Source organism: Heloderma suspectum, chromosome 1 (assembly GCF_057233095.1).
Source record: "Heloderma suspectum isolate Gila_16-S chromosome 1, 16-S_ref, whole genome shotgun sequence".
In the NCBI taxonomy this organism is placed as follows: domain Eukaryota; kingdom Metazoa; phylum Chordata; class Lepidosauria; order Squamata; family Helodermatidae; genus Heloderma; species Heloderma suspectum.
This window is the reverse complement of record NC_139458.1, coordinates 301,333,846-301,354,484: the sequence shown is the minus strand read 5'-3', so window position 1 is coordinate 301,354,484 and position 20,639 is coordinate 301,333,846. Positions and strand designations below refer to the sequence as shown.

Here is a 20,639-nt window from a genome sequence, read left to right as displayed (position 1 = left end):
CCATGATCCAGCGAAAGTTGGCGATTTGATCTCTAGTTCCTCTGCCTCTTCGAAACCCCGCTTGTACTTCCGGTAGTTCTCGGTTCACATACTGCTGAAGCCTAGCTTGTAGGACATTGAGCATAACCTTGCTGGCATGTGAAATGAGCGCAATTGTACGGTAGTTTGAACACTCTTTGGCATTGCTGTTCTTTGGAATTGGAATGTAAACTGACCTTTTCCAGTCTTGCGGCCACTGCTGAGTGTTCCAAATGTGTTGGCATATTGAGTGCAGCACTTTAACAGCATCATCTTTTAGGATCTTAAATAGCTCAGCTGGAATACTGTCATCTCCGCTAGCTTTGTTGTTACTAATGCTTCCTAAGGCCCACTTGACTTCACTCTCAAGGATGTCCGGCTCAAGTTCAGTGACCGCGCTATCGTGGCTATTGGGGACATTAAGATCTTTCCTGTATGGTTCTTCTGTGTATTCTTTCCACCTCTCCTTAATCTCATCTGCTTCTGTTAGGTCCCTGCCTTCTTTGTCCTTTATCATGCCCGTCTTTGCACAAAACGTTCCCTTGAGATCTCCAATTTTCTTGAAGAGATCTCTAGTCTTTCCCATTCTGTTGTTTTCCTCGATTTCTTTGCATTGTTCATTTAAGAAGGCCTTCTTGTCTCTCCTTGCTATTCTCTGGAACTCTGCGTTCAGTTGGATATATCTTCCCCTTTCTCCCTTGCTTTTCGCTTCCCTTCTTTCCTCAGCTACTTGTAAAACCGCGTCAGACAGCCACTTGGCTTTCTTGCATTTCTTTTTCTTTGGGATGGATTTCGTTGCTGCCTCCTGAACAGTGTTGCGGACCTCCGTCCATAGTTCCTCAGGCACTCTGTCTATCAGGTCTAATCCCTGAAGTCTATTCCTCACCTCCACTGTATATTCATAAGGGATATGATTTAGGTCATACCTGAATGTTTAGTGGTTTTCCCTATATTCTTCAATTTAAGCCGAAATTTTGCAAGAAGCAGCTCATGATCTGAGCCACAGTCAGCTCCAGGTCTTGTTTTTACTGACTGTATAAAGCTTCTGCATCATTGGCTGCAAAGGACATAATGAATCTGATTTCAATATTGACCATCTGGTGATGTCCATGTGTAGAGTTGCCTCCTGTGCTGTTGGAAAAGAGTGTTTGCTATGATCAGTGTGTTCTCTTGGCAAAACTATATTCGCCTTTGTCCTGCTTCATTTTGTACACCAAGGCCATGCTTGCCTGTTACCGCGGTTATTTCTTGACTTCCTACTTTAGCATTCCAATCCCCTATGATGAAAAGGACATCTTTTTTTGGTGTTAGTTCTAGAAGGAGTTGTAGGTCTTCATAGAACCGATCAACCACCGCTTCTTCAGCCTCAGTGGTTGGGGCATAGGCTTGAATTACTGCGATGTTGAATGGTTTGCCTTGGATTCGTACTGAGATCATTCTGTCGTTTTTGAGATTGTACCCCAGTACTGCTTTTCCCACCCTTTTATTGACTATGAGTGCTACTCCATTTCTTCTAAGGGATTCTTGCCCACAGTAGTAGATATGATGGTCACCTGAATTAAATTCGCCCATGCTTGTCCATTTTAGTTGGCTGTTTCCCAAGATGTCGATGTTCAATCTTGCCATCTCATGTTTGACCACCTCCAGCTTACCTTGATTCATTGATCTGACATTCCAGGTTCCTAAACAATATTGTTCTTTACAGCATCGGACTTTCTTTTCACCACCAGACACATCCACAGCTGAGTGTCCTTTCGGCTTTGGCCCAGCCGCTTCACTCTTTCTGGTGCTACTTGGAAATTCCCTCTGCTCTTCCCCAGTAGTATATTGGACACCTTCCGACCTGAGGGTCTCATCTTCCGGCGTCATATCTTTTAGCCTTGTGATACGTTGCATGGGGTTTTCTTGGCAAGAATACTGGAGTGGGTTGCCATTTCCTTCTCCAGTGGACCACATTTTGTCAGAACTCTCCGCCATGATCTGTCTGTCTTAGGTGGCCCTGCGCGGCATAGCTTATGGCTTCACTGAGTTATGCAAGCCCCTTCGCCACAACAAGGCAGTGATCCATGAAGAGGGATAAAAACATATAGCCTATATTTAATCAAAATATGTAGATACACACTCAAATTATATATGCAGGGTTATAAGTATGCAAAAAAGAAAAAGAAAAAAGAAAATGGGGAGGAAAAAAAGAATAGACGGGGGAAAAGAGGAAGAGGCAATAGAATGCAATGCTTTGCTCCACCTGTGTAACTGCCGTTTATGTTTCCAGCAGCTATGGCTTTGGATCCAGTGCATTGGCGAGCTGAGTTCAGTCTGAAACCTGGTTGAGTTCTGTAGTACTTGTTGAGGGGGACTACTTAGACTACGTTATGGTCCTGGGGTGGATTAAAAGGAGCAGCTTGAATATCCCCCATTCATGGCAGTAGCCCTCCATTTTCACCTTACCCTAGTATCTATTTTCCCCTTGGTCCTCCCACCTACTTCTGGCACATATCCCAGGAACCCTCCTACGTCAGCAACCTTTTTACTATTGGTACACTTCGTGTGCTGTGTGTGTTTTGCCTTCGCCAAAGGAAAACTTTTCTGCTGCCCCAATTGGGGACCATGGCAGTTTGGGAAGGGGAGATTTTTAAGCTTTCCCCCTCCTATTTTTGTGCCGTATTCCCCCCCTCCCGCTTTGAGACTTTTTTCCCGCTTACCCAGAGGTACATGAATCAGACATACACACCGCTAGGAAGAGGAAAGTCTTGGCTCACATGGGGAAAAAGCTGGTCACTGTCAAATGAAGCTCCAAACTGGAAGAGGAGGGGATGGAGGGCACTGATGTGGAAGGAGGGAGGAGACAGTAGCACGTACTGTTGTCAGGCAGGGTTTGGTAAGCAAGATCATGAGGTATGGTCAGGGTTTTCCTGCTCTTGCCAGACATTTCCATAGCCCTTTTGAAGCCATTCTTTTGGTTTGATTGTTGCAACAAGCCATCCTGAAAATAAGCCACCCTTACCAACCCAACAATAAGCTATGGCGTCTCAGGGTGGCTTGTGCGTGGTTAAGAAACCATGCTGAAGCTATCCTGCCAGGTTTGAACAACACAACAAGCCACTCTGAAACAAAACATGCCTCACAACCCACTGTGGCTTATTGTGCTGTGCAAACCCAGTCATTGGGGCTGTTCACATGTCACGATAAGGCACGCTGAGACTAAGCCATCATGGGTTGGTTGTTCACTATTCCTGACAGACAGTTGGGTGCTCTGTGGCTTGTTTCCCTCTTAGTCCTCAGGCCCAGGCCCAGCACGTATCCCAACTGGGCCATTGTGGCACAACTGCTCTGGTATCCTTGTCCCTACGGATGGAAAATGTTCTGGCTGTCTGCCCTGATCCAGTTGCTACGCCTTTTCAGCGCAATTTTTCCTTTCACAATCTTTAATTTTTTTCCACTGCTTTGAAAGTGCACAAATGGTTTCATGGGTTTTTTATTTTTATTTTCAGCCTTTTACAAGTGTGCAATTGTGCAAATTCAGCTGTCCAATATTTGCTTTCTTCAGCCATACAGATCAATTAATGTTGAAATCCCACTAATCAATTTCATCCTCTCAGTGAATTACATCTTGAACTGAGACGTTTTCTTGTCAGTTTCCTCCCGCATTTCCATGCTTCCCTTGACCCCAAACTCTGAAAGCGAAAGCTGAACAGGACAAAGCTATTGGGGCAAGCGGGTGTAATTACTGCAGGAGTATGAGTGTACTTAAAGAGAAAATGGGTTCATTGTTCAGTGTATTTTTCTGTCCTTCGCAAGTGCACACGATGGCTTGTGCATGGTTAATAAACCATGCTGAATCGTCCGTGCTAAGTTCAGTCATCACACTGACACAAACAAGGCTCACAGCCCACTGTGGCTTATCACGTTGTGTGAACCCAGTCACTGTATTTTCCTTTCTTCATTGTCTGCCCATGCTAGGTTTTCCCTGCTTGCCTTCCCCCCTGGTCTAATCCATTATTGTGCTTGGTTTAGACTGATGGGAATGTACAGAGTCTGGTTAGTGTGGATACTGTGGTTTGTAGGTAGGGCTTTGCACTCTGCTTTAAAAAAACACACCAAACATCAGCCAAGGTAGCTCAACCTCTGCAACAAGGGATGTTGGATTCTGCTCTCTAATATGTGAACTAATTCTACTCGCGTTTGTGGAGAGTCAAACAAATGTGAATCAGACCTTGCCGCTCAGTGCTGCAAGATTGGAACTGAGGGGGTGGGGGCAACATACAATGGAACGAAGGGGGATGGGCCAGGGTGTGTGTCCCTGTATCTCTACTCATGCATTGGTAGACCCTGCCCTGGCCTAACGCCTGAACAGGGCTATTGTGATTGCAGTGTTTTTATAGGCAATTTATAAATAATATGTTCTAAAAATACAAATGTGATTATGCATGTCTTGGGCCTAGTTTATCTCCCACCCAAACTTTGAAGGTCATCCTGAGTTTGGGGAGAGGCTAAGTGGACTTGGGCCCTTTGCTTCTGGTGGTCAAGATAAGTTGTGATTGTGGTGGCTGCTGGAGGTGCTTCCTGCTTGCTTTTTCCTCACCGGTGAACAGAGGAGAGGGCTGTAAGTTGCGTTATTGTAAATTTTACTGGAAAGGATGAAGCCTGCTCCAATTTAGTATGGGTGTCATTAAATTTTCATATATTTGCATATTAAAAGATTCTGCTATTGGGTTTAATATTACAATATTTAGATTCCAGTTGAAGTGGTGATTGAAAGTAGACAATCTGACTGAAAGGATTTTGTTTTTTTATTCTTTGTCATGCTACTTTAAAATTACCTGTCCCAGCACTCCTATTTTGAGAACCTGTAAATCAGCCTTCCCCAGTCTGGTCACCTCAAGATGTTTTGGACTACAACTCCCAAGATTCCTGATCATTAGCTAGACTGGCTAGGGCTGATGGGAGTTGAAGTCCCAAAGATCTGGAGGGCACAATGTTGGAGAAGGCTGCTGTATATACTAGTAATAACAAATCACTGTCTTAACATGATGCAGTAAATAATTTCCAAAGCTTTCTTGGGCAGAAATGCTGGCATCAGTGCAGTGGTTGGAATTCGATAAATGTTCTTTCTTTAAATGGAGATTTCTTATGAAGAGTGGTACATAAATTTAATAAATAAGGCTGTAGCTTTGCCATCATGTCATTGTGTTACTGTCTGTCTGTCTGTCTCTGTCTCACGCACGCACGCACATACTTTAGTATAGTTGAATTATATTAATGTTTCTATTCTTGCAAGCCACCTACAGTTTTTGTTCAGGTAGTATTAACTCAAATTATATCAAACTAGCTGGAAATTTCCATTTGGTTTCATGTGTCTATACATGTCCAATAAGCAAACGATAACCTTTAGCCATTTTTAACATGATTGCTTGGATCCAAAGAACTGTAGGCAGAGTTCTGCTCATGCAGAGGACCTTTCCTAATGTATTTCCTTGCACCCTCTGAAAAACTGGAGAAAGGAGTGCAATACAGTGTGGGGGCTGAAGTTGTGTGTGAGTGTCAGGGTGTGATTTGCTAAAACTTGGAGACGATCTTGCTTGCACCAGAGGCTCCTTGGATCCAAGTATGAGAGCCTTATAAGCTAGCTAAGTGCTGTGGATTTTAATTGGGCAGTGCTGGTTATTAATCTGTTTTTAGGGTTCTGATGATTGTCTTGTGAAAATCTGGGCAACAGATGATGGAAGGTTGCTTGCCACTTTAAGAGGACATGCAGCAGAAATATCAGACATGGCTGTTAATTATGAGAATACCATGATTGCTGCAGGGAGCTGTGACAAGATGATCAGAGTGTGGTGTCTCCGAACATGTGCTCCTTTGGCTGTTTTGCAAGGCCACAGTGCATCCATAACATCACTACAGGTAATAGATTACTTCCTTCTATAGCATGATTAGAAAGGTAATTTTATTGCAGAAGGCTATAAAAAATGGATTGAGTAAACATTTTGAAAACTGGAAGACAACATTTCATAAACTGAATGATTCATATTCTCTTCTCACTTGCAATGCTGTTGATATCTATGATACTTAACTGAAACAAGGCAAGGCCTCAAACTGATCAGTCAGATGCCTTCGCCTAGACAAATGCATTTATGAATTATTTCTTGAGTGATTATTTAGTATTTTCCTGTTTAAGGTCATAAAGGTTTTAAACATTATGAACGGGGAAAACAGCAGGGAAGACCAGGGAAGACGTACTTGTGACTGTATATGAGAGAAAGGGGGAGGGAGTGTGTGTGTGTGTGTGTGTGTGTGTGTGTGAGAGAGAGAGAGAGAGAGAGAGAGAGAGAGAGAATGTGAGCTTTCTGACAGTTTTGCATGTGACTGATTAACTTTTTATAGAAGTGGTAATTATGATAGAAATTTCAGTTTATACTGAATCATTTGGATCACTTGTTTCCACTGTTTGCTAAAAATAAAATACATATATATGTATATATATAAATAACTTTATTTGTTTTGCAGTTTTCTCCACTGTGCAGCGGCTCAAAGCGATACCTATCTTCAACTGGGGCAGATGGCACAATATGTTTTTGGTTGTGGGATGCTGGCACCCTTAAAATAAAGTTAGTTTTTGTCTCATAGTCTTAAGCTCACACTATGGAATTTAGAAACATTGCAGTGGATTTGTGGGTGGTTTTTGGAAGCTAGTTGCTGCTGTTTTGTTTTTGCTATTGTTGGCTTCTAATTCACATTGACTTGTGGATACTAGAAAATAGGTAGCAGAAGATGCAGCAAAACTTACCGCAAAATTATATGCATGCCTATTCGTAAGTAAGTCCCATTGAGTTCAGTGGGGCTTACGCCAGATAGGTCAGTATAAGATTTCAGCCTTAGGCACTGTCTTTGAATTTGTAATGCTAGAAAGGTTCAAATGGCTTTATCCCATTACTGTTTTTGAAATGATCCTAAAGCATTTAGATGCATTCTGTTTTCTATTTTGCTGATTTCAGTTACAGTATCTCCCCCCCCCGCCCCCCAAGTTTAAAATGTATGTTAAGATTACACATAGAACCTTTAACAACTCTCTGTCAAGCACATTGGGCCCATTCACATGTCATGACAGCCCACTGTGGCTGAATTTACCCATGGGGCCTGTTGTGTCAGGCGACAGGTGGGCACCAGTTTGAATACAATTCAGTCCATGGCCTACTGTGTTGTATTTATAATTCTTGACCTCAGAAGTCAGATATTTTCCCCAGATGTTTTTTATCCAGAAAAGCAGGCTTTAATTCATTGATCTGGTTCACATGTCATGACAACCCACTGTGGCTTAATTTATCTGCAGGGGCTCTTGCGTCATGTTGGGTGCCCGTGGGTGCCATTTATCCATGGCACCCATGGATGCCCATCTTGCCATGGTTTGTTGTGCCATGTAAACCTAGGTGGCAGGGGTTGTTTAAGGGTTAGACAAGTTTCAGACAGAGACCTTATCTTTACGTAAGTGATCTTGCTAGGTGTCCTTACCTGCTAACACACAGTACCAAATGGAAATCAGTTAACTTCACAATTTCACCTCCCTTCTCTGGTCTCCAAGGCAGGGCAGGCAACCTGATGCTCTTAAGATATTTTGGGCTATAACTCCCATAATCATTGACCATTCTGGCCGAGGCTAGTAGGATTTGTAGTCCAAAACATCTGGAGGGCCTATCCCTGCTTTAAGTAAATATAATTTTTTAGTACAAAAGGCATGTGGGCAGCATAGTCATGGCTTTTAGATTATGCTTGTAGACAGTATAAATGCTCTGTTTAAATACAAGCCAATACTTTGTAATGTTTTTAACAATACATTAGTATGCGTTCTTGTTCAGGAAATGCACTTAATTATGAAATAGATAACTTGATTTAAATCTGTGTTTTAAACTACTGAATTAAATTAATATACCCTGATTCTCATTTTCATATATATTAGAGCATAGGAAAGGTTGGGATTTGTTTTCTATGCCCCCAAATGCTCAGAGATGCACAGGGGATACACATGCCAGGCGTCCACAATGTGGCTGCAACTCCATGGCATGTGCCCATTGTTTAGGGACGTGTGACTTCCTTCCACATTTTACATATTTACTGCACCAATGTACCTTTGGTGCTGCAAGTGTTTCTTGGCAAATCGAATGAAATGGCATTGAAGTTCATTCAAAAAGAAATAAAAAGGTACAGCTTTCTAAAATACTGACAAAATCCAATACACAGAAGTGCCTTCTAATGCAACTTGACTTTTATTTTGTTTCTGTGAGCTACTGTTCACATCACCATAAAGGAAGCTAGAAATTTATTTATTTATTAAATTTATTAATCGCCCATCTGGCTGGTCACCCAGCCACTCTGGGCGATATACAGCATATAATAAAACAGTTTAAAACAATAAAATTCTACAATAAAAACGTTTTCTAAAATACCCTAACCCACCCCAAATGCCTGCCTGAACAACCATGTTTTTAATGCATGGTGGAAGCATGCTCATTAAAGAGGGGGCATGGCAGAGTTCCCTAGGGAAGGAGTTCCATAGAGTGGGGGCCACCACAGAAAAGGCCCTCTCCCTCATTCCCACCAGTCTAGCTGTCTTGGCTGATGGGACAGAGAGAAGGCCGTCCGAGGCTGATCTTGTTAAGCGGCCTGTCTGGTGTTGCTGGAGGCGCTCCTTAAGATAGGCTGAGCCGGCACCATATAGGGGTTTAAAGGTCAAAACCAACACCTTGAATTTGGCCCGGAAAACAACTGGTAACCAGTGCAACTCCTTCAGCACTGGAGTGATGTGATCTCGCTGGCGGCTGCCTTTAATCAGGCGAGCCGCCGCGTTCTGTACCAGCTGCAGCTTCCGAACCCCACATAGAACGCATTACAGTAGTCTAAACGAGAGGAGACCAGGGCATGTACTACTGATGGGAGTAGATGGTCAGGAAGGAAGGGGTGCAGCTGTCGTATCAGATGGAGTTGATACAGCGCTATCTGGCACAGCTGACACCTGAGTCTCCATGGACAGCTGGGAGTCCAAAATGACCCCCAGGCTGCGGACCTGGTCTTTCAAGGGTAACCGTACCCCATTCAACACCAGGTCAACATCCCCCAGCCTCCTCTTGTCTCCCACCAAAAGTACCTCGGTCTTGTCAGGGTTCAGCTTCAGCTTATTCCTCCCCATCCAGCCTCTCACTGTCTCCAGACATTTGGACAGGGATTCTACGGCCAACCTTGGTGAAGATTTGAATGAGAGGTAGAGCTGCGTGTCATCCGCATATTGATGACACCGCACCCCAAACCTCCTGATGATAGCCCCCAGCAGCTTCACATAGATGTTAAATAGCATCAGGGAGAGGATGGAACCCTGTGGCACCCCACAAGTGAGTGGCCACGGGTCTGAAACCTCCTCTCCCTGTGCTACCCTCTGGTACCTGCCGGAGAGGAAGGACCGGAACCACCGCAATACGGTGTCTCCAGTGCCCAACCCTCCAGGTGGTCCAGGAGGATACCGTGGTCAACAGTATCAAAAGCTGCGGAGAGGTCGAAGAGAACAAGGAAGGAGCATTCACCCAAATCCAGAGCCCTCCTCATATCATCCACCAAGGCGACCAAGGCCGTTTCTGTCCCATGCCCAGGCCCGAAGCCCGACTGAAATGGGTCTAGATAATCAGTTTCTTCCAAGTGTGCCTTCAACTGCATCGCCACCACCCGCTCAATCACCTTGCCCAAAAATGGCAGATTTGAGACTGGGCGAAAGTTGTTCAGAACTTGGGGATCCAAGGAGGGCTTCTTTAAGAGCGGTCTTATCACTGCCTCCTTGAGGGCTGCTGGCATCACTCCCTCCTCAAGGGAGGCGTTCACCACCGCCCTGATCCCCTCACCCAGTCTCTCTCTGCAGCCCATAATGAGCCAAGATGGGCAAGGATCAAGTAAGCGGGTGGTCGGCCTTACAGATGAAAGCACCTTGTCCACTTCAATGGTTATAAAATCAGCGTTCTTGAACAAGGTTGTGTTTTGCTATTCTATTATAGTGGAATGTGCTTCAATTTTCTAAATTTGAATCCCTCAAGATGATCCAGAGAATATAGTTAAATATGTTTTTTCTACTTTTTAGGGAAGCATGGGGCTTGTAGCTAGGTTCATCCATGGAAAACAGCAACTTCACCATTGTAAAAGAGAAAATGATTGCTTAATGAAATCTGGGATTCTAATACACAGTGTGGTATGAGGCTGTGATTTATATCAAGCAATAGGTTTTTGCAAGAAATGGGATCTGTGCAGTACTGCAGGGAAAAAACAACCCTACCATCAGTTTCCGAACAACGTTATGGCATTCCATTTGTCTATGGAGATTTTGCCAGTTGCAGTCTTTTCTGAGAAAGTCAGTCCAGTCGGTCAGGACAAATTGGGGATATGCTTCCCCACGTCCCACAAGCATGAGCAGAATTGTCTTCCACTTACATTTAGAACATTTAGCTTTTTTAATGGAATATTTTGGGCTTTGCTGTATGAATAACGTAGAAAGTTGTATTATGGCTGGCTACCGCAATGAGTAGAGAATCCTACTCTAATCTTTTTTTTAAGTACCTTTTGGCCTAAGAGTACAATAAACTGTTTGCTAGACAAGTGTGTTCCATCAAAGTTAGTTTAATCCTTTTATTTTTGAGCTATTGACTAATTCAGTTGCCAAATTGCTTTCATGCTTTTAACGATGTGTTGTGTTGTTTAAATCTTACAGTCCGAGGCCAACAAAGTTTACAGAACGTCCAAGACCTGGAGTCCAAATGATCTGCTCTTCTTTTAGTGCCGGTAAAGTGTCTCTTTCCCCACCCACACCCCAATATTAGTGGCATTTTTGAATAATACAAAGTGGTATTCATAACTGAAAGATGTTAAACACAATTTGTGTACAGCACCATTCTGAGTGGAAGTTATAGGCAACTGAATTGTATATACTGGATTTGTTCAAGAGTGTCTTGTAAGTAGAGCACAATAAAATATATGTGATTTCATATTAAGTACCAGCGTTATTAACTGATGCATACTTGTATCTGTTGCTGATGGAAGCTTAATTGCTAAAATATGCTGAATTACATTGTGACATCTAAAAATGGTCTCTAGAAATTACCTGGATTCCTTCCTTCCATCCATCCATCCATCCATCCATTTATTTATTTATTTATTTATTTGATTTATACCTTACCTTTCTATCAAAAAATGGCAGTCAAAGCAGCTTACATTAAAAAAAAAGATTAAAACAATAAAACATTAAAATACAATAAAAACATAACAATTACAGAATAAGAACAGCAGCCAACCCACATACAGACTTACAGGCCAAAGGCCTTCTTGAATAAAGTGGTCTTTGCCTGCTGTCGGAAGGATAGCAGAGAGGGAGTGAACCTAGTATCCCTTGGCAGCGAGTTCCACAGCCTGGGAGTGGCCACCAAAAAGGCCCTCTCTCATGTCACCACTGACATGCCTCTTATGGTGGCAGTCTTGAAAGAAGGGCTTCTCCAGAAGATCTTAAGGACCAGGCAGGCACATATGGGAGAAGGAGGTCTTTCAGGTATCTATATAGGGCTTTATAGGTCATAGCCAGCACTTTGAATTCTGGCTGGAAACAGACCTGTGAGCAGTGAAGCTTCTGTAACAAGGATGTCGCGTGCTCCCTATAACCTGCCATGGTCAACAGCCTAGCTGCAGCATTCTGGGCCAGGTGAAATTTCTGAACCATTTTCAAAGAAGCCCCACGTAGCATGCATTACAGTAGTCCAAACGGGATGTAACTAAGGCATGTGTGATCGTGGCCAGATCAGACGTCTCTAGGAACAGGTGCAGCTGGCAAACACACTCTTGGCCACTGCTGAGACCTGGGCATCCAGGTTCAGGGCCAAATGCACGTGTGCACCCCCTGAAGACGCAGGCTCACAGTTTGGAAGTGTAACTCCATCCAGAACAGGTTGAATCCCTGTTCCCTGATCTGCCTTTTGACTGACCAGGAGCATCTTTGTATCACTTGGATTAAGCTTCAGTTTGTTTGCCCTCATCTAGTCCATTACCAGCATCAGGCACCAATTTAGAACCAGAACAGCTTCCTTGGATTTAGATGGAAAGGAAATATAAAATTGGGTGTCATCAGCATACTGGTGGCATCAACCCCCAAAATTCCAGACAATCTTTCCAGTGGTTTCATGTATATGTTAAATAGCATAGAGGGACAAGATTGAACTCTGAGGGACATGACAGGCCAATGGCCACGGTGTCAAACAGGAATCCCCCAGCACCACCTTGTGAGATTATCCCTCCAAGAAAGACTGGAGCCACCATATAACAGTGCTTTCCAATCTCATGTCAGACAGACGCCCTAGATGGTCAATGGTATCAAAAGCTGCCAAAAGGTCCACGGTATGTCTGTCACAAGCAGTACATTGGAGCAGATGTTGGAAAGTTAGGTATAAGATTATCAAATTGCTAAGCACAATAGAACTGTGATGACGTTTTCTTTATTCTTGCTTTTCTTTAGGTGGAATGTTTCTGGCCACTGGGAGTACAGATCACATCATTAGGGTTTATTTCTTTGGATCAGGTCAGCCAGAGAAGATATCAGAGTTGGAGTTTCATACTGTAAATACCTCCTCAAAATTGCTTAGCTATTTGATTGAAATGCATTAACATTTTGTAGTCATGTTGTTAATGTTTTTCTTGTTTACACAGGACAAAGTGGACAGCATTCAGTTTTCTAACACTAGTAATAGGTAAGCAATTAACCATTTTATATAGCTTCAGTTTTTCCCACACTGTGTTTATGAAAGACATATTGACCTGGTTTAAAAACTGATGGGTTGTCATGCACAACGGGAGGGAGTGGGTGTGCCCTGTGTAGTGTGCCTGCCTCTTCCACTTTTCTGGGGTTCTGGGGTCTGGGTTTGGTTATCACACTCAACAAGAGCCAATCATGGGTTGCTGAGCTAATTATGAGTTATGGAGTAAAGAGGAAGAGGTCGGCGCATTGCAGGTAGCACGTTCGCACATACCTGACAACTCATTGGCTTTTAAACCAGTGGGTTGTTGTTACGTATGAACACCCCATTGAACTGGTTCGCACTTAACGGCAACCCAGAACATGACTCGAGTGTGGGTTGTTGTTGAATTGTGGGTCGTCATTACATGCGAATCCTGCACTATGGTTTAACTATGGGTTATTTATCGTAAACAAACCAGAGTTCACAACCCGTCAACAAACAATGGGTTCTATTCCTGGGTTGTTCGTAGTTAACAACCTATAGCTAAGCCATAGTACAGGGTTTGCATGTAACGACAACCCCTACTCTGGGTTGTGGTTACATGCAACCCAGGCTATTGTGATGTCCTCACTAATGCTTAGTTTAATTATCAGTATTTTTTAATGGCGAGTTTCAGCAAAATAGATACTCAACATACTTTTACCAAATTAAAGTGCTACAGGAGTATGCTTGGAGGAGTTTTTCTGATTGTGTGTTGTGCAGTGCAATTCTTTGCATGTTTCCTCAGAAGTAAGTCTCATTGTGTTCAGTGGAGCTTCCTCCCAAGTAAGTGCTCATAGGATTTCAGCCTCAGCTATATTATGTGGATATGATCAGTATTTTATTTTGGCTTATTAAAGAAAATAGTTTAGCCTGAAAACTTTGTGAGGTTGAGAGGCTTTTGAAAATCCTATGCCCTGCCGGGCTGCTGCCAAAACAATAGGAGAAGGGATGGAGGTGAATTCACCCCCCTTTCCTCCTCCAATTAAAAGTTAAGACAGGTCTCAGCCTGTCTAGCTTACTTACTGGTGGGAACTGGAGATGGAGAGGCCATAGGATTCTGCAGATCCTGGCCTCTAATCTCCCCCTCCTTCCCTGTCACTTTTTCAACCTCTATGAGGTTGACCAAGGCTGCTGTTGCAAGCTCAGAAAGCAGTTTCTGCAGTTCTTTCCCTGGTGGCTGTGACAGGGCAGGGGGAGGGACCTGATAATTGGATTTCGCCCCCCAAGGTCATAGCATTGGAGGGGAGAGAATCCAAAATATCCTATGGTCCCTGGAATGCTTCTCAAGGACCACAGGATTGTGCCCTAAGTTACCTTAGTTAAACATGGGTTAAACAACCCACAGTTAACCTACAAATAGTTGTTAGGTTAAATGTGGATTGTTTAACCTATGATTAACCCATAGGCTGGGTTGAGATGACCATATCGACCATATTGGTAAAAGGAGCCATTGTGACTTCTCCCCCTGTTCGTACTGCATGTGCGACCATCATTTGCCCTGCAATGTAGCGTGGGTTGGCATGTCATCCCAACCCGGCATGTGGCATGGCAGGGCTGGCTTTGTATCCACCCTATACAAAGGTTGGACTTGATGGCCTTGTAGGCCCCTTCAAACCCTACTATTCTATGATTCTATAACCCATGACTTGCAACAAGGGTTGTAAGGTAGCTATGAATTCCTCTGTGCCACATTCCGGGTTCGGACAACATACCAACCTATTCTGCATTGTGGGGAATTATGCAAATGATGGCTGTGCACATGGGGGAGAACCACGGTGGCTTCTTTTACTGACATGATCATCTGAACACTTCCATAGTGTCCAGGTTCAACCATCAGGGAACAACCTCCAATCAGAGGTTGCATATTCAAAATGGCGGCGGCACATGCTGTGGCAAATCTTGGGTTAATTAACTCATGATTTCCTACAGTTATGTGCGAACGGAGCTTGTGTATTCTTAAGATAAATTCTGAGTCAGAAAGGAGTGGCAATTTCAGATTATGAGTAGTCTAGCAAGTAAGCCTTCTCTGCTGGTGTACCTTGGTTGTGGAATGCCCTCCCCTTGGAGGCCCGATTGGTACAGATGTTGGTTTTGTTTTGGCACCAAGTTAAAACATGGCTTTTCATGAAAGCCCTTGAAGGCTAATTTAATTCCCTAAAGTTGCACACTGTTTTAACTGTTGTATTGTTTTAGATTTTCTAATTGGTATTAGCTTGTTTAATGGTTTGATATGCTTTTAGCTGTTTAAATTATTTATTGTTTTATACTATTTAAATTGATTTTATCTGTACGCTACCCTGAGATCTTAATAATATAGGGCGGGATACAAACGTTTTAAATAAATAAGTTTTTGCTAGTCCACACTGCTGATAGCTGCTTTATTATGTTTTTTATTCTTAATGGATATTAATCTCCCTATAGGAACTGCATATGTATTGTAATGTATTTGTGGAACTTTTTCAAGTACACTGTTGACTCGTGTTGCGCTTCATTTGTATGTATTGGTAAACATACATACATAGTTTAATACATGTAATTTAATATCTGTGTGTGATTTTTTTAAAATTTAAAATGTATGTATCCTGCTTAGTACTTGAGGTGGCTTACCTCAAGTACTAAATTAAAATGTTAAAATTCATACAAATTCACATTAACAATAACCTAAATAAATAAAACCAATAATTAAGCAACAATAAAAACAAAACAGCAGTAAAAACAATACAGTAAAAGTAGCAGCAAAATATTATAAAAACAGACCAGAAACTGCAAACTTAAAATACATTAAACCCAGCAAGAAACACTTAAAAGGTCATAAGATTCTATTAAAAGCTTGAATAAATGGCAGTGTTTTTAATTAGTGTCTGAAAGCCATTAAGGAAGACAGTGAGCAAATGAACAGGGGAGATGACAAAAAGTCTTGTGGCACCTTAAAGACTAGCAGATTTATTATGGCATAAACTTTGGTGGACACAGCCCGTCAGATGCATGATGAAGTGCTGTGACTACGAAAGCTTATGCCATAATAAATTATTTATTTCAGAAAATTTTGGTGCCACTCTTCATTTAAAAAAGAAATCCCAAAGTGGTTCACAGAGTAAAATCATGATAAAATACAATGGGCAGTATCCAGCACTGCTGCTTCACTTATGCCATTGATGTAGCACTAGCGTAAGCGACCTCTAGCACAATGCCAATATTGTATGCTGGCACAACAGGTTTCTGGGAAACCCATCATACTTGCATACGCCATTGCATTGCACTAAAGGTCGCTTATGCTAGGTCTGACTACATCAGTGGCATAAATGGAATGGCAGCGTTGGATAATGCCCAACAAAATCAATCAGTTAAATAAATACTGCATTAAAATAATGGGGTGATGGCAGTGCTAGTGATCAGGAAAACACTCACGCAAACATGTGTTTCTAGTTGTTGGCAGAAACGCTCCATACTAGGGGCATTTTGCCATAAGGTTGTTTTTGCTGTAACAGACTAACGCAACTATCCCTCTGGAAATTGAGCATGAGAGGGTGTTCCCCAACCAGTGTGCCACAACTAAGAAAGCTTTGTCTTTTATTGTCTCATATCCAAAATCGGATCCATCCTGAGCAGAGCCTCTGTTAGAGACTTATATAGGATTCATATAGGAACAGGTAGTCCTTCAGGTACCCAGGTCCTAAAGCCATGTAGTGTCAATAACTTTGATAGTGTCAATATTTTGAATTGCACTCAGAAACGAATTGGAAGTCAGTGAAGTTGTTCAGAACTGGCAAGATATCCCTATTACTGATACCATTGCTGTGTTCAAACTAGATGCAGCCCAGTTGCAAAGGCAGACCTGCTACACATAAAGTATTGTATGAAAACCTTGTGGATACTGTCATGTGCTACTAAATACCAAATTCTCTCTCTAGCTAAAGGACCCTGCCATTTTCAGAAATTACCCCTTCTTAACTAAATAAAACCTTTATTCTGTTCTTCATGTGACTTTCTTAGCTCTATTGCATAGCTCTGGCTTTCTACAGCCTGAGTTTATACAGCTTGACCCATCATATTATCTGCCTCTACTTGCTTCCTTTCTTCCAGCAGCTTTAGCCAGCAACCTATTCTCCTAGTGTCTTTGTGCTTGTATTCTAGTTCCCTTCATTTGTACTCTGGTTCCTTCATTTACAATCTGGGACAAAGCACAAAGTTTGCTAAAGAAAGCTGCATTTTTCAGGACACTATGTCTGGGTTCGCATGACACAACAACCCATCGTAGGTGACAAGCCACAGTGGGTTGACATGTGCGAACCTGGACCATTTTCCGTATAGTGCCCTGTGAACCTGGACTGATTCCTGCAGGGTGGCTTGTGTTCCCCAGGTGGTTTTAAGGGTGATCTAGGGTCCACCCCATTTTCGGAGCTCCCTTTTTTCTGCAAATGGGAGCTCTGAAAATGGGGTAGACCCTAGACACCCTTAAAACCACTTCTGGGAGACTCCGAGAGGGGTGGAATGAAAGGCTAAGTTCCACACTTCAGATCTTGATGATAACTGTGCTAAGGGTGCAATACAGCCCCATTTCCCTAAGTTGTCAGCAGGTAATTTGCACACACTGACAGCTGTCAAATTGAGGAAAGGGGATCAGATCATACCCTTAGCAAACTGATCCCCAGGGTTTGAAGTGTGGTACTTACCCTTGGGGGTCCCCCCTTCCATTCCACCCCTCCCTGAGTCTCCCCCAAGTGGTTTTAAGGGTGATCTAGGATCCACCCCATTTTTGAAGCTCCAATTTGCAGCAAAACGGGAATTCCGAAATGGGGTGGAGTGTAGATCACCCTTAAAACCACTTGGGGGAGACTTGGGAGGGGCTGAATGGAAGGAGGGACTCCCAAGGGTAAATCCCACACTTTAAAACTTAAGGATAACTATGCTAAGGGCCCAATTTGGTCCCTTCTCCTCCCTTACTTGTCTGCTGTCAAAGGGAGCTTTGTCAAACTAGCATATATGCAGTCCCAACTTGTTAGCTATCTTGTATCTTTTCTAGTAGACTTCATTCCACTTGATTGCTGAAACATACAAGGCAATAGACAAGGCAAGGCTGTATATAGTTTGAAAACTGCAATTGCGAAAAACTGTCACCCCCCAATAAATTACAAAGACATTTGTGCACATTCCCAGGGATGGGAAAAAAAAGTCGGCCCATTGTGCGCAAATGTCGGGGCACAATTTTGTTTTTAAAAAGCTCCAAATGCGATTGGGGTCATGATCAAAGTAGGGTGGGGGACTTGGCTGCAGATAAGATGGGTTCTGTTGTGAAGTGTCCTGGGATACATGCTGGAGCTGGCTGGAGGACTGAGGGGCAGACCTTCCCACAGTAAGCCTGATTGCCTGTCGGGCTCACTGTGGGTTGTTCTGATGATAACCCCCACTGCGTAGCTTACTTCACAGGGTGAGTTGTCATGCCTTGCAAACTTACTCTATAAAATACTGTGGCTGGTCAGCTAGGTCAGCTGGGTTTTCGTACAATTTTTTGAATAGGTTCTTAATACTAGTGCATGAATAGAGAAGTTGAATAAAATGAAATTAACTAAAATGTGCAGTATATGTCAGATTATAAGTGGAAGCTTTGTCTTTGGACTTGAGATGGTGGTTAATTATACCTATTCTCTTTACACAGCTCTTTGAGGGCATCCTGTAGATTCCATCTAAAACTGTTGGTCTGTAGTTAAGAAACCATTAATAGATTATTGCTGAAGTATTGCTGTTAACTTTACAGTAAAACCCTTTGCTTATGAAAGGTATCTCTGCGCCCCCGCCCCCCCCCCATTAGGTTTGTCAGTGGAAGTCGTGATGGGACAGCACGCATTTGGATGTTCAAGAGAAGGGAATGGAAGAGCATTTTGTTGGATATGGCTACTCGGCCTGCAGGGTAAGCCATTTTTATGTTTGCTGATATATACTTTAAAATATTCCCCTCATTGGTATTTAAGTGTAATTTTTTGGGGAAGGAGTATAGGTCAGTGGCAGAGCCAGTGCTTGCATAAAGACAGTCTCCTGTTCATTATCTGGTATCTCTAATTAGAATGATTGTATACCAGGTGATGGAAAAAACCTCTGCTGGAGAGCTACTGCTAGTCATGGTAGACAATATTGGGCTAGATGGGAAATAGTCTGGCTTGGTATAAGTCAGCTTCCTATATACTGGACCAGTTACCAACTTTTAATGTTGTTACTAAGCAGCTGCTCAGGCTGTTTCTCTTTAAATTACTCTAATGACTCTTAACCATGGTTAAGGGGTGTGGAATGTGGTATTGTGTACTACCTCTCTTCTTCTGTGTGAAACAGATTATGTAGTTCTGTGGTCCACACCTAGTCTCTTACCCATGGTAAAAATGTACTGTCTTTTTGGGAATGAAGTAAATTATTAAGAAATGGTACAGAAATGAAGAGCATACAAAAGTTGCTAGAATTAAACTGCTTTAGTCATAGTAAGATGGCATTCTGTAGAGATGGGTGACTTGACTCATCTCATACACTTCTAGGAAGCAAGATTTCCAGAGGATCTTGGAACTTCTGCTAGGAGAAAATACCTCCACTGAGGTAGTGGGGGCCCTGCTCCTTTGTCTAGTGTGGGCTTACTCAAAGACCTTTTCTCCCCTTCACCATGCTCTTACTAATATTGAGAAGTGGGAGGAGATTCTACTTGATTTAGAATTTTTTGTTTAAAATGCCACATGCAGAGCGAGACTTTATATTCATTATATAACACAAAGACTTTATATTCTGGGGGTGTCCAGCTATTAAGATATTCTGGAGATAGATCTTTGGGGAAAATAAAGGAAATGACTGGGAATAAGATTCTGTAAAACCCTGGAAAGGCTGTTTGAAGGTGGTTGTGAGCAGAGGATATGGAATCCTCAGCTATGATGTGTATTGCTTCTGCTTGGAAATCAGTAAGGTCCCCACCCATGCTGGAATGGTATAAACGGATGTGCTACTGCTTAAACAAACTTAGTATAAAAGATGAAAATGGAACATCATTGGGTGAGTTTGTTGGATATTACTCATATAATTTGAATACAAATTCAGCCATATATATTCCTTGTAAAAATGCTTTAACCTTTGGTCATTTATATTTTGATAATAAAAATACAGAATATATTTTTAGAATATATTGATAGTCTCTTTCCTTCTGTTATCTAATCCTGTAAGAAATGTTTTCTGACAACTTTTACAGGTTGCAACCTTATGAGGGTGTCCCAGGGTCCATACGATATTGTGGACCTTCCTCTCCACGGCTGGAGAGTAAGATCCCTGGGCAGAGTGGAGAAGTCCATCTCCGGAACATTGTAGTGCCAGAAACCTTCACATCAGTGCTCCCAGCAGTAGGAGCTGAAAAGGGACACATTGGGGACAGATAGAGGGAGGCACAAAGGAACAAGCTGTTCCACTGCCACCTTTTGCCTTGGCCAGCATGTGCCAGCAGAACTTGGGAAGTGGTGGGTTTTTCCTACTAAGGAATCTCACCCCCATAACTTCCATCACTCTGCCTGTTGACCAAATCTGTTAAAATAATCTTAAGGATTTAAATACTTTTGAAGCTTACTTGTATCTGCTGAATAATGGCCTTATCTTCTGATTTGTGTTCATTAATTATAGTCAAGCCTTACAAGGAGTAGAAGACAAAATAACAAAACTGAAAGTTACTATGGTGGCTTGGGACCGTCATGACAACTCTGTTATTACTGCAGTTAATAACATGACTTTGAAAGTTTGGAACTCTTTCACTGGCCAACTTATTCATGTCCTTATGGTAAGGAAAATGTAGTAACAATCCTTTTTCCATAGTATTACTGG

General features: G+C 42.5%; 1 protein-coding gene across 7 annotated transcripts in view; it reads left to right on the top strand.

Moving 5' to 3' along the window:
• PHIP (PHIP subunit of CUL4-Ring ligase complex) overlaps positions 1–20,639 on the top strand; it is a 121,922-nt gene that overhangs the window by 26,825 nt on the left and 74,458 nt on the right. For all 7 annotated transcript variants that reach the window (XR_014786602.1, XM_084826952.1, XM_084826951.1 and 4 more), the window contains exons 8-14: positions 5,698–5,919; positions 6,523–6,623; positions 10,754–10,824; positions 12,542–12,642; positions 12,733–12,773; positions 18,613–18,711; positions 20,442–20,595. Coding sequence is in view for 6 of the 7 variants with exons in the window: in XM_084826952.1 (XP_084683078.1) it covers positions 5,698–5,919; positions 6,523–6,623; positions 10,754–10,824; positions 12,542–12,642; positions 12,733–12,773; positions 18,613–18,711; positions 20,442–20,595 (789 nt within the window). In the remaining variant the exon portion in view is untranslated. The remainder of the gene's footprint in view (positions 1–5,697; positions 5,920–6,522; positions 6,624–10,753; positions 10,825–12,541; positions 12,643–12,732; positions 12,774–18,612; positions 18,712–20,441; positions 20,596–20,639) is intronic.